This window comes from Nannospalax galili, unplaced genomic scaffold (assembly GCF_000622305.1).
Source record: "Nannospalax galili isolate Female #2095 unplaced genomic scaffold, S.galili_v1.0 scaffold649, whole genome shotgun sequence".
NCBI lineage: Eukaryota > Metazoa > Chordata > Mammalia > Rodentia > Spalacidae > Nannospalax > Nannospalax galili.
This window is the reverse complement of record NW_008359093.1, coordinates 1,452,741-1,466,231: the sequence shown is the minus strand read 5'-3', so window position 1 is coordinate 1,466,231 and position 13,491 is coordinate 1,452,741. Positions and strand designations below refer to the sequence as shown.

Here is a 13,491-nt window from a genome sequence, read left to right as displayed (position 1 = left end):
ATAGCAGGTGGGAGTCAGGGCATGCCAGGGCGTGTTTAGGCATGTGTAAAGCAGCAGCTAAGCATTTTACAGAAGCTAAAAGAGCAATTAGTGGGGGTCTGGAGGGATTGGGGTAGCGGGTGAAGAGGGTCTCAGAGTTCTACACCATGTGGTGCAAAGCCCTCGGAGGTCAAAAGAGGCTGTCGGATCCCCTGGGACTGGAGTTAGGGACAGCTGTCAGCTGCCATGTGGGTGCTGGGAACCAAACCTGGGTCTTCTGCAAGAGCAGTGTTCTTAACCGCTGAGCTATCTCTCCAGCCCCCCAAAATTAAATTTTAAAAATGTTTTAAAAACAAACAAACCTTGCCTGGCAAGATGGCTCAGCAGGTAAAGGCATTTGCTGCCAAGTCTGACAGCCTGAGTTCAATCTCTGGAACCCGGATGAAGGAAGGGGACCGACTCCTGCAAGTTGTCTTCTGATCTCCACATGAGCACCCACACACATACACACCAGTAAATAAAATGTTACCAAAAAAAAAAAAAAAAAATTAAGGGGGGAAGAAAAAAAAAAAAAAACCTCATGGATGTCCAAGTCACTTTGTTCCATGCCTGCTTTTGTGCCACATGGTCAGCAAACAGCAGGGGGCGCCGTTGCAGTTACTGGGTCGGCGTGGAACACATGCTGCTTTGGTTTTTCTGTAGGTTTGTTTGTGGTACGGTGTATGTCAGTGCTCGTGTGTGTCTGTTTTCAAGACAAAATCTCATGTAACCAGGCTGGCCCTTAACTCACTCTGTAGCAGATGACAACTTTGAAGTCCTGCCTGCGTCTGGAAAATGCTGCAATCAGATGCATGTACAGCCACCCACCCCTACCCCGCCCCCTGCTCATTTGCTATTTTGATGCAATTTTGCAACAGTGGCTCCCAATTTCTGTTGTGTACCAGCAGTGCATATTAGCATTTAAGAATGTGGCTGGAGAGATGGCTCAGCAGTTAAGAACACTTGCTGTTCTTCCATAGGACCTGGGTCCAATTCCCAACACCAACATGGTGACTAACAACTGTCCATAACTCCAGTTCCAGGGGATCCAACACCCTCTTCTGGCCTTTGCAGGGCATTGCACAAACATGGTGCACTCACATACATGCAGGCAAAACACTCATACACATAAAATAAATATTTTTTTAAAAAAGAATTTGTAAACAGCCCAATGGCAGAACACTTGCCTAGCACAAACCAGCTCCTGGGTTCAATTCCTGTCACTGCAAAAATGCTGAGAATTGGTAAAAGTGGATCAATTCTACCTACTATGCATTTTTCTAAAAGACTAGCATATTCTATAGGGCTTGCTTAAACAATAAGTTACAGCTCCTTTTTGTTTACATTCTTGGACCTTGTGTTTGTCAGGTCACTCTTGAGTGACCAAAACTCTTTAGGAAATTAATTAGCCTTTCAACTCTGGAGAGTTTTTTAGCTTGGCGTTTGATTCTGAAGTGGTTCTTTGCTGGTTTGCTTTGATGCATTCTAATTTATCTTACTTTCCTTTAATGGCTCATGGATTTTCTGTCACCCACCATAGTCCCTGCTACTGTTTCTTCCTGATGTAACTTCTAGGCTTCCTTCTCCAACCCCAGCTGCCTCATCCCTCACCTGGCCTCTTACACTGGAAGGCTCTATCATCTTAACCCAATATCCATTGTGCCTCAGGCTTGCTGTGTGGCAAGGACACACTTCTCCAAACACAGCCCCCATGTTGATCATATGTAGGCGGGTGTTCAGCCCCAGCCCCCAAGCCTACAAGGAGAGGGTTCTGGATGTGCCTTCTGCATCTCAAAAGAGTGACAAGTTCAAACCCCAGACCAAAGTTCAAATCTGCATCCCTACTGGCTTCCCGTCCTGTTTCCTGTTGATGCTACCTCTGGCCTTTATTACATCCACTTGCTTCTCAGCATCTGTGGAGTCCCATATTGCCGATCTAAACGGGGTCCCACTGTCGCCCTAGAGCCCTTCCACAAAGAGGTGATCATTCCTCCCTCGGATTAATTCCAGTCAGAAAAGCCTTTTCACACACCCCAGTCTTTCTCCTTATTCAGGGCTCTGCCCAGCTCAGGGAAGCCGGTTCAGATAGAATCACTGTTCCTGTCCTGTCTGCCTGGCTAGCCAATTGCAGGTCTGTAGTTCAGGGTCTCCCTGGATTCAGTGGGTCAGTGCAGAAAGCCAAAGTCTCATGAAGGAATGGTTTCCCTCGTGCAGGCTTTGCGCTCCAGATGGACAGCATCTCAGCAGAGGCAGATACCATGAGCCCCCACCTCCATGTCCCCTGGGATCTCGGCATGGCCAGCCTCTCTGGACAGACCCGGTCGCCCTCCCGCGAAGGTGACTTCGCCCATGCACTGGTGCTCCCCAGCGACCCTAGAGGCGAACAGGACCGTGCGAACGAGGTTCCTTTTCCCGGCATGGACCCCGCACTGGTCGCCACCCACTGGCGTGCCCCCAGAGGCCGTGGCCGAGGCCGCCCTGGCTCGGGGACCGGAGCCGTGCGAGGCGGCTGCTGCGACGTGTGTGGCAAGGTGTTCAGCCAGCGCAGCAACCTGCTGAGACATCAGAAGATCCACACCGGCGAGCGGCCCTTCGTGTGCGGCGAGTGCGGCCGCAGCTTCAGCCGCAGCTCGCACCTGTTGCGCCACCAGCTCACGCACACCGAAGAAAGGCCGTTCGTCTGCCGCGACTGCGGCCAGGGCTTCGTGCGCAGCGCGCGCCTGGAGGAGCACCGGCGCGTGCACACCGGCGAGCAGCCGTTCCGCTGCGCCGAGTGCGGCCAGAGCTTCCGGCAGCGCTCCAACCTGCTGCAGCACCAGCGCATCCACGGCGACCCCCCGGGCGCCGGCACCGCGCCGCCCGCCCTTCCCGGCGCGCCCGAGCCCCCGGGCCCCTTCCCGTGCAGCGAGTGCTGCGAGAGCTTCGCGCGGCGTGCCGTACTGCTAGAACACCAAGCGGTGCACACCGGAGACAAGTCCTTCGGCTGCGTGGAGTGTGGCGAGCGCTTCGGCCGCCGCTCGGTGCTGCTGCAGCACCGGCGCGTGCACAGCGGCGAGCGGCCGTTCGCCTGTGCTGACTGCGGCCAGAGCTTCCGGCAGCGCTCCAACCTCACGCAGCACCGGCGCATCCACACTGGCGAGCGGCCGTTCGCCTGCGCCGAATGTGGCAAGACCTTCCGCCAGCGGCCCACGCTCACGCAGCACCTGCGCGTGCACACGGGCGAGAAGCCTTTCGCCTGTCCCGAGTGCGGCCAGCGCTTCAGCCAGCGCCTCAAGCTCACGCGCCACCAGCGGACTCACACCGGTGAGAAGCCCTACCACTGCGGCGAGTGCGGCCTGGGCTTCACGCAGGTGTCGCGGCTCACCGAGCACCAGCGCATCCACACCGGCGAGCGGCCCTTCACGTGCCCCGAGTGCGGCCAGAGCTTCCGCCAACATGCCAACCTCACCCAGCACCGGCGCATCCACACCGGCGAGCGGCCCTACTTGTGCCCCGAGTGCGGCAAGACCTTCCGCCAGAGGCCCACGCTCACGCAGCACCTGCGCACCCACCGGCGAGAGAAGCCATTTGCCTGTCAGGACTGCGGTCGCCGCTTCCACCAGAGCACCAAGCTCATCCAGCACCAGCGCGTCCACAGCACGGAGTAGTGCTGCTGGCACGTGTTCCTTGGTCCAAAAGAAACACCTACCTCACAGGGTTGTTGTGAGGCGGGAATGGAGTAGCGGGCCCGCCCAGGGCTTGGCCCTCAGTAGGTGCTTAATAAACAGTAAATGGTGCCTCCCCAACCACGCGGTCACTGTCTGCCCACTCTCGATGCTGTTTCGATGCTAATGCACTCCCTCTGCGCACGGGGCCTCCTGGGAGGGAGTGCTATGTATCCCGACTCCGCGAGAGAGATCATACCACTTCTGCTCTCTTGCGGGGTATATCCTGTACCATGCCCTTGGCTTATACAGACAGGATGCTCAGCTCCAGGTTAGGTCGAGTAGCTGTGAGCACACAGACTCAAAGGAGGTCAGGTTCTCTGTGAGCATCTGCCATGCAGCATCGTTAATTACTCAGGATCTAGTGAAGAGAAAGGGCCACTTAGACGGGTTAAGATGGCCCTCGCCTTTAATGCCAGCACTCTGGAGGTAGAGATAAGTGTATCTCTGTGAGATCAAGGCTGCCCAGTCTACATAGCAAGTTCCAGGCCAGCCAGGGCTATAGGAAGACCCTGTCTCAAAAAGACCACCAAAAAGAAAGCCGCTAACAACATGGCTGGTGGGTAGTTGAAGAAGATGATCAGGCCAGGTGTGGTAGTACCCACCTGTAACTGCCCCATCACTTGGAAGGCTGAGGCGGGCAGGAAGATTGAGGCCAGTCTGAGCTATACAGGAAGATCCTGCCTCGGAAACACATTGAGGGGCTAGACTGACAGCTCAGGAGTTATAAGCACTGCTCTTGCAGAGGCCCCAGGTTCAGCTCCAAGCACCCATGGGGCAGCTAACAACCCTCTGTAATTCCATCCAGTTCTAGAGGATCTGAAACCCTCTTCTGAACTCTGTGGGCTCCTGCACACACGTGGTGCACACATACGCTCAATAGACATATAAAATCATATACACATAAATCTTAACACACACCACACACACTGAGGGTAAGCTAGCTCTGTTGATAAAGATACATGCCACCAAGCCTGACAACCTGAGTTTCATCTCCAGAACCCACATGGTGGAAGGAGAGAACAAACTCCCGAAAGGTGACCTCAAGCCACATACTCACCATGGCACATAAGTGCACACACACATCCCTTTCCAGGGCCTGGGAGAGGTAGGAAGTGAACTCAAGTCTCCAGAGGGATTGCATTGAAGCCCTCCATTCCCATGACACTGCCTTTCCTCATGGCCAGAGAAGCTGTCCAGTCACCTTCACCCTAACAGCACCCCACCCATGAAACAAGCAGGCAAAAATTTCTTTCCACTAGTGGGAGAAGCACTGGAGAGAGTTCATCCTCAAAGGACTGCTCAGCCTCCCCTAGTGGAGCAGCATGCTTTCTGGCAGATACAAACGCAGGGCCAATCCCACATGGGTCCTGCAGGATCACTCAACTTCCAGGCTTGTGCGTAGCACCATGCCTAGGCCATAGTGCCCAAAACTTTCACACCCACTCCCTCTACAGCTGTCCTTTGGGTTGTGGGCCAAGCTGACCTCCAAGTGAGGACCCAGACCATCCCACTTCTCCCCAGACAGACATGAACACCCCATGGCACAGAAATAGCACACTAATACCTGACAAGGTAGGTCTTGCCTGAGGATGTTTGTAAGACTCCTTTATACCTAGGAGCCAATTAAAAGCTGGAAAGATGGCTCAGTGGAATAAAGGTACTTGCTGCCAAGCTAATGCCTTGAGTTGGATTACCAGAACTGATGTGGTAGAAGAGAATCAAGTCCCACAAGTTGTCCTCTGACCACACTGGAACCATGTGCATACATGTGTATGTGCACATGCACACGCACACACACAGTTTTTATCTTTTCATGTGTATGAGTCTTTGTGTGTATGTATGTGTGCAATGCCCACAGAGACCAGAAGAGGGCCTCAGGCCCCTGGAACTACAGTTAGGAACAGTTGTTAGCTGCTATGTGGGTGCTAGAAACTGAACTCAGGTCCTCTAGAGAGCAGTCAGTGCTCTTAACCACTGAGCCATCTCTCCAGCCCCATAACCCCATTTTTTTTAATATTTTATTTTTATTTTATATGTGTGTATTACCTGCATGTAGGTAAGTGCACCCATGTCATGCAATGCCCGAGGAAGACAGAAGAGGCTGTCGGATCCCCTGGAACTGGAGTTACGGACAGTTGTTAGTGGCCATGTGGGTGCTGGGATTCAAACCCTGGTCAGCCAGTGTTCTTAACTACTGAGCCATCTCTCCAGCCCCTAACCCCATAACTTTTAAAGATTTGTGTATGTGTGTGTGTGTGTGCATGCATGCGCGTGCACATGCGCCTGAATATATGTATGTGCAACCTCTGCATGTAGGTGCCTTCAGAGGCCAGAAGACGGCTTGGGGTCTCCTGGAACTGAAGTTACAGGCAGTTGTGAGCCACCCTGTGAGTGCTGGGAATCAAACCCCAGTTCTCTGCAAGAGTAGCAAGTGCTCTTACCCACTGAGCCATCTCTTCAGTCCCTAAATATATATTTTTTTTAATTTAAAGCTGGGCCGGGGGGCATGGTGGTGCATACCTTTAATCCTAGCACTCGGAAGGCAGAGTCAGGCAGATCTCTGTGAGTTCAAGGCCAGCCTGGTCTACATAGTGAGTTCCAGGCCAGCTGGGACTATAGGGAGACCCTGTCTCAAAAAGACCAAAAAAATAAAAAAAATAAAAAAATTGGAAGCTGGGAAGTTAGGGATGGGGATGTAGCTCAGCAGCAGTATGGTTGTGTAGCATAAACAAGGCCCCTATTCCCCAGCACAGATGGGGGATATGGGGACATGATGGAAAGGGGGCATGGGACTAGAAGATTTCACTTGGAAACTCAGACACTTCATGATTTTCTTGTTCCCATGGGTTTGCAGTCAACAGCACTAAGGAAGGATGAGCCTTCATTGGGACCCAAAATTGGGGAGCACAGGCTGCAGGCCAGGACCAGTGGCTCTATCCTCTGGCATGTCTCTCCCTCCAGCCACAGGATCCTCCTACCATGGCTTGGCTGTGTGCACATTTCCACAAGGTTGTTCCTTCCTGCTGGCAAGTCCATTTAGCAGGAAGTTGCAGGAAATACAGCTTACACGATAGAGGGCTCAACAGTATCCTGGGCACTTCAGGCCTAGTAATTCCAGGGCCCAGTAGCATTGCCTCTTGTGGTGTTATTTAGTGTTCTTCCCCTTCCATCTCATTGGCTAGGCCTTTGACACAGTCCTCCCTGGCCCCCATGGGTTATTCAAGTGCAGGTAACAAGCAAAGGATCTACATTTCACAAGATCCAGCTGGAGCTCTAAACCCCAGTTAAAGTCTTTCTTTGGGTAGGCATCAGCTTGATTGTTCTTTTTTGTTTTGGGGGGTTTTGTTGTTGTTTTTTTGAGACAGGGTCTCCCTGTAGCCCCAGCTGGCCTGGCACTCGCTATGTAGACCAGGCAGGCTGGCCTCAAACTCACAGAGATCCAACTGCCTCTGCCTCCCAAGTGCTAGGATTAAAGATGTGCCCCACCACATCTGGTGGGTATCAGCTTGAAAGACCAAAAAAAAAAAGATAATTTTTTAATACATATATTAAAATAACTTTAAAAAGATCGTATTTAATTACATGTCCCTCTGTGTGTCTGTGTGTGGGTATGTGTACATGAATGCAGGTGCCTATATATATATAATATATATTTTATGTGTGTGTGTATGTGTGTGTGTGTCTGTGTGTCTGTGTCTGTGTATACAAGCTTCTTCCACAGGAATAGTTTTACTTTCTCCTGCCACTTCAAGTCACCTTGACACCCCAAACTGAATCCTGACGTCAAGGAAAGCATACAAGCCAACCTGAGTCAGACTTCCTGGTCCCTATTTGTCCCCTTCAACTACCACTGGTGAGGGAACAGAAAAACAGCCCCACACTGTCACCCTCAGCAGCCTATAGAGTTTCCCTGAATTTACAGTGATCTTCACTCAGGCCAAACTGAGATACATGGCTTCAATACAGAAAAGAATTGCAGCCCTAGCCAGTATGAAACAGTGTTGGAGATTTGATTAAAAATATTTTAATATAAGGACTGGGGAGATGGCTCAGCAGTAAGAGTTTGTATTGCTCTTGCAGAGAACCCAAGTTCAGTTCCTAACACATCAGGCGGTTCACAACCACCTGTAACTCCAGCTCCAGGAGATCTGATGCCCTCTTCTAACCTGCATGGACACCTGCATTCATGTGCACATACCCACACACAGACACACAGAGGGACATGTAATTAAATAAGATCCTTTTTTTTGTTTTTGTTTTTTGTCTTTTTGAGACAGGGTCTCCCTGTAACCCCAGCTGTCCTGGAACTCACTATGTAGACCAGGCTGGCCTTGAACTCACAGAGATCTGCCTACCTCTGCCTCCCGAGTGCTGGGATTAAAGGCGTGCGCCACCACGCCCGGCAATATATAAGATCTTTTTAAAGTTATTTTAATATAAGCTTTAAGCATGAGAGTTGGGGGGAGTGATCAGAAAGAGATAATCAAGTGTGGGTATGTGATTCCCAAGGGAGAATAGGGGCAAGAGTGGCTATGGGGATCCCTTGGGGAGACTCTCAACTGCATTACTATTAGCCATTCATAATAACATTTTTGTGGCTCTCAAGTTACATTTCAAAAAGTTGCTAGGAAACCTTTCTTTTCTTTCTTGATAACAGTACAGGGTGGCTCCAGAGATGCCTTGGGTGGAATTATAATCTGATAAGGTCAAACCAGAGGCCACTAGGACTGCACAAGGAGTTCAGTCTATATATCTTTTCCCTGTAAACAGAGTTTCTGATGAGATTCCTAGAAAATTGTAGATATATGGCTGGGAAGCGAGATAGGCCTTTAAGCCGTGGTTAACTGTACTGGAATCCCTGCTTGTCTCCTGAAAAGAGGCTTTCGCCAAACTGGAAAGTGAGCGGCTTTCCCTTTTCATGTCCCCATAATTCTCCATCTTTCTATCCTGCCTCACAAACACCAAAGATTCTGCACCAAAACATGAAGAATTCAGAATCAGAAGCGAGTGATACCCTCAGCAAGCGAGTGCTACCATAATCAGTAGGACTGAGGGACTGAATAGTCTCCAAACCCCACCTGGCCAACAGCCATTGGAATCTGAGCCATGATGTGCTGGGATATGCCTGTAATCCCAACACTCTGGAAACTGAGGCAAAAGGATCACTGTGAGTAAAAGGTCAGCCTGATGAGTTTGCGCTACAGAGTGAGATCCTGTCTCGAAGACGTAGAAGCTGCAGTAGCGGCTGAAACAGGAGCCATATGAAAATAATCAGCACAGAGTAGGGGTAGCTAGGAAAAGGAGGGATAAGACAGAGTAGTTGTGGAGTGACCTTCTGGGTCCCAGAACTGGCTTTGAGTGGAGGCTGTGGAGGCTAGGGCAGATGGTGAAAGCCAGGTTAGTACTAAACCCAAGCTGAGCGCCCATCCTTGGCCCAGACCCAGCTCTGTTCTTTGTTGTTGTTGTTCTAAGGATAAAGGTAAGAAAGGATGCTGAATATGGACAGCTGAAACGCACCTCTGCCCCCGCCCCTTTCCGGGAAAGGTCAGATGGGTACGCCACACACAAGGGCGCATCAAGGCCACTTCTCCGACTCTAGGACCGCGGGCTGTGCTGAGTAACACAACTGATCAGTCAAAGGGGCTTAAAGGACATGCCAGGCCCCCATCCTGCTCGGGCCACGTTTTGCAAGTGGTGACTAGACACGCAGTAGAAGCGCAGAACAGCGACGGCGGTCTCCGGCTGGTTTCCTAGGTGACAGCCGGAAGTCGCAGATCCATCGAGAGCCATTTCTTCCCGCCTTCCAGGCACACTGTGATTGGATACGAGCTACGCCCCAAGCACTTCTGCTAGTCTCTAGGCGGCAGCCATGAGTCCCATCTCCGAGTCCACTGTGGACCCTAAAACCCCCACAGCTCTTACCACTCTGTTGCACAGAGAAATTTATTTTAAGGAACAGGATCTCGCTGTTCCCCAAGCTGTCCCTGAACAACCTGGGCTCAAGCGATCCTGAGGTCTCAGCCTCCTGAATAATAGAATAATACGAGTTTTAAGGTAGTTCACATCAATCGGAATTTGGATTTGAGATGGGATAAGGATGGAGCTTGCGTCTGCACCATTAGTCAACGTACCCTTGCATCACCTTTGTGACTTCTGAGAGCTAGGAGCCTGTCTAGTTCAGTCCCCCGCTACCCTGTGACCTCAGGGAGTAAGGATGCTCTAGCCACCCTTTGCATAAGTGCAACACTGTACCCAATCACCGAGGGCAAAGTCGCTGTTAAGAGCACTGGCTGCTCTTCCAGAGGACCTGGGATAGGTTCACAGCATCTTTATATGGCGGCTAAAAGCCGTCCATAACTGCAGTTCCGGGGGATCCAACGCCTTCTGACCTCCGCGGACATGGCATGACATGGGTGCGTATTCAGCATACAAGCATGCAAACACTCATACACATAAGTAGGGAAGTAGAGGGGTGGAGAGTAGTAAGGTGGTGGGGGGAGACAGGAGAGGGGGTTGGAATATGATCAAAACACACTGTATGAAATTCTTGAATCAATAAAATTTTTTAAAATAATAACATTTTTGATGACTGCAAGCACTGCTTCCTGCTCCACTGACTGCACATTCCAGGCAGTGCCCGCTGGACCACAGACCAGTCATCTCCACAAACGAAAATGTCCGAGCTTAACCGAAGAAGACCGAACCCCAAACTCCAACCCGGAGCTGGGGGGGGGGAGGTTGCTGCGCAGGCGCACAACGCAGCTAGGGCAGGAAGAGCCCGAACCCGGCGGTCGGAAAGTGCCCAAGCGGCGGGGACGCCCGAGGCCGTAGCCGACCTCCGCGTCGAAGCCGCACCTGCCACGGCAGCCAGCGGAGCCTCCGCTAGTGCCTCGCAGCGGCCGCCGCCTCCTCCTTCCTCCGCGAGCCGCAGCCTCCCCGCAGACCCAGCGAGTAAGCGGCAGACCCCAGGAGCTCCGCGTCCACAGCCGCAGCTGGGCCTCACCAGACCAGAGAGGGGGAGGAGAGAGAGCGGCAGGGGTGGGGGGACAGAGGCAGGGGCGGGGTCGAGCGGAGCCGAGTTCGTCCGAGCTCCTTCGAGCGCACCCGAGGCGCCGAGCCAGGCAGGAGCCGGACTACGGGAGCCGAGGCGGGCCGCGCGGTGGGCGCGGAGCAGCGCGGCAGGCCGGGCGGGCGGCGGCAGCGTTTTTTTTCGGGGGCCGGGTGGCCGGGGTCCCGGGCCCCGCGGCGGCAGCAGCGGCGGCGGCGGCAGGATGATCAAGCTGTTCTCGCTGAAGCAGCAGAAGAAGGAGGAGGAGTCGGCCGGCGGCACCAAGGGCAGCAGCAAGAAGGCGTCGGCGGCGCAGCTACGGATCCAGAAGGGTAAACGGGGGTCGGGGCCGGGCGTTGGAAGTCAGGGACCGGGGTGGGGAAATTCGGCCGCCTAGGTGGGGTGTGGGAGGCCAGGGTCCGAGGGTTGCGATGAGGGAGGGGGTGCGGTCACTAGAGAGGGTCTGAGATGGGGGCTGCGGATGTGGCGTTGGGAAACTAGAGCCAGAAGTCCTGAATTAGAGCCCTGGAGTCTGTTAGGGGCGGGGGAGGGGGCATAGTTTGAGGGTCAGACAGGAAGTTTGCTTTGGGGTGAGGGGCCGAGAACAAGGTGGGAGGCTAAGAAGTGAGGATAAATGGACCGATTTAGTGTGTTCTTCTTGGTGACTCAGGGCCAGGGACTCAGGTTCTAAGGGTCAGGCAGCAGGTTTTACTTTGAGGTGACACGCAGAAAGAGGAATAGGGAGGGGGTGCCCAAGACTGAAAAATAGAAGTGAGGGACTGTTTAGGCTAACATACTGGAAATCTCAGGAGTCAAAGGGAATAGGGTAGAGAGATTGATGGGATTTGACAGTTGTGGGCAGTTAAATGGGAACCAGGGTTTGGGATAACAGAAAAGAGGAAGGACATTGGAGGCTGGAGAGTTGATAAGGAATGATTTGTGGGGGCATGGTCTTTTGAGTTGGGGTGGACAGGTAAATATTGGAGACTGGGGATCAGACCTTGGGTGTATGAGGTTTGGGGTGCTCAGAGGTTCTTGAAAGCCAAGGTTAAGGAAATGGAAGTTCTTGCAGACTGTGTTGGAAGAAGTTGTGGCTGGAGACTTAGGAGATCATTCATTTCCACTTAAAGATGCTTGTTTGTTGTGTACTGTGTATCCAGAAGAGTCTGCGTGGAGTGTGGAAAGTGGAGAGAGCAGAAAGTACAGACTGAGTTAGAGAGATGGGAAGCACACCCCACAGCAGAGCCCTGGAGGTCCAGGAGGAGGCCATGGGGGCTCTGCTGACAGCTACCCAGACCTTCCTACTTTCTTTTTTGCCTGTTCTCTCTCTCCCTTTCCCCTTCTCTGCTTGCCCAAACTCAGACATAAACGAGCTTAACCTGCCCAAGACGTGTGACATCAGCTTCTCAGACCCGGACGACCTCCTAAACTTCAAGCTGGTTATCTGTCCTGATGAGGTCAGAGCACACATGGCAGGGGTTCCCAAAAACAGATGAGGGAGTGGGGGGATTTCCTCCCCCACAAAGAGGAGGAAATCCTACAAGATAGGGCCTTAATTCCTTCTCCCTTTCCTTTCCCAGGGCTTCTACAAGAGTGGGAAGTTTGTGTTCAGTTTTAAGGTAAGTCCCACGTGGGCAGAAGTAGCTCTGGGGACTGAGGAAGCAGGAGCTAAGGCCCATCCAAGCACCTACCTACCTCCTTTCTCTTTATCTGGAGCCAGGTGGGCCAGGGTTACCCACATGACCCCCCCAAGGTGAAGTGTGAGACAATGGTTTATCATCCCAACATTGACCTCGAGGGCAATGTCTGCCTCAACATCCTCAGGTGAGGTACCACCCTCCCTTTTCCCTCCTGAACCCTGCCTTCCAGGCCTCCTCGAATCCTTGTGGATGCTGCTTCCATCTTTCTTCCTGCCCTCTCCTGCATAGTCAGTGTGCTTCTGTCCTTTGATTTCCAAGTTATTTTCCTAGTGCCCTGACCTTGGCTTTCTTCATGGACTGTCCTGTTCTATATCCTCCCCCTTTCTCACATCTTCACTCTTCTGGGCCTGACCTGTTCAGTACCAACAGGGTCTGTAGCAGCCTCCCACTCACCAACCCCTGATAACTATGATGCTCTCTGCCCACAGAGAGGACTGGAAGCCAGTCCTTACGATAAACTCCATAATTTATGGCCTTCAGTATCTCTTCTTGGTGAGTAGGGTTGGGCATTTGGAGCTGGGGGCTGTTGACCATCTGCCTCTCTGGCCTGTTGACCTCTGCTTATACTGGCCACAGGAGCCCAACCCTGAGGACCCACTGAACAAGGAGGCCGCGGAGGTCCTGCAGAACAACCGGAGGCTCTTTGAACAGAATGTGCAGCGCTCCATGAGAGGTGGCTACATCGGGTCCACCTACTTCGAGCGCTGCCTGAAGTAGGGTTAGCGCATACCCATCCCCGCCAGGGTCACCAGCCTAGGCATCCCCTGCAAATATTTATTGGGGGCCATGGGTGGGGTATCTGGGGTAGCCTTGGCCCCTGCCTTGGCCTTGCCTCTCCTCCCTGCCACTTGTTGCCCCTAGTTATTTTTTTTTAACCACCATGTGATTATGGTCGGTGCTGCCTCCCCCCCCTCCCCCCCCACCTGCTCAGCGGTGGGAAATGAATTGGCTTGTTTAGCCCCCCCCCACGCCGGGGGCTGTCCGGCCCCCCCCCCCCCCCCCCTGGCCGTGGGGGGGA

At 52.8% G+C, this 13,491-nt stretch overlaps 2 protein-coding genes across 6 annotated transcripts in view; both read left to right on the top strand.

Moving 5' to 3' along the window:
* The window catches only part of Mzf1 (myeloid zinc finger 1), a 16,352-nt gene extending 12,549 nt beyond the window's left edge, over positions 1 to 3,803 (top strand). For 4 of the 5 annotated variants that reach the window (XM_029558490.1, XM_008822793.2, XM_029558491.1 and 1 more), the window contains one exon: positions 2,233 to 3,803. In XM_029558490.1, the coding sequence (XP_029414350.1) occupies positions 2,233 to 3,665 (1,433 nt within the window). In that variant the 3' untranslated portion in view covers positions 3,666 to 3,803. Of the gene's footprint in view, positions 1 to 2,072; positions 2,150 to 2,232 lie in introns of all 5 variants that reach the window. The other variant, XM_008822795.3, reaches the window with a different exon arrangement.
* Positions 3,804 to 10,917: 7,114 nt separating this feature from the next.
* Positions 10,918 to 13,362, top strand: Ube2m (ubiquitin conjugating enzyme E2 M). The gene is made up of 6 exons (XM_008822792.3): positions 10,918 to 11,105; positions 12,136 to 12,230; positions 12,354 to 12,392; positions 12,494 to 12,597; positions 12,902 to 12,965; positions 13,050 to 13,362. The coding sequence occupies exons 1-6, from the start codon at positions 10,997 to 10,999 to the stop codon at positions 13,188 to 13,190; spliced, it is 552 nt and encodes a 183-aa protein (XP_008821014.1). The 5' UTR covers positions 10,918 to 10,996; the 3' UTR covers positions 13,191 to 13,362.
* Positions 13,363 to 13,491: the final 129 nt, after the last annotated feature.

What these genes read in the sequence shown, in the direction of transcription:
- Ube2m (XM_008822792.3), top strand. Translation starts at nt 10,997, where the DNA reads ATGATCAAGCTGTTCTCGCTGAAGCAGCAGAAGAAGGAGGAGGAGTCG. An exon ending in GCAGCTACGGATCCAGAAGG is followed by an intron (nt 11,106 to 12,135) that starts GTAAACGGGGGT and finishes GCCCAAACTCAG; the next exon opens with ACATAAACGAGCTTAACCTG. An exon ending in GCCTTCAGTATCTCTTCTTG is followed by an intron (nt 12,966 to 13,049) that starts GTGAGTAGGGTT and finishes TACTGGCCACAG; the next exon opens with GAGCCCAACCCTGAGGACCC.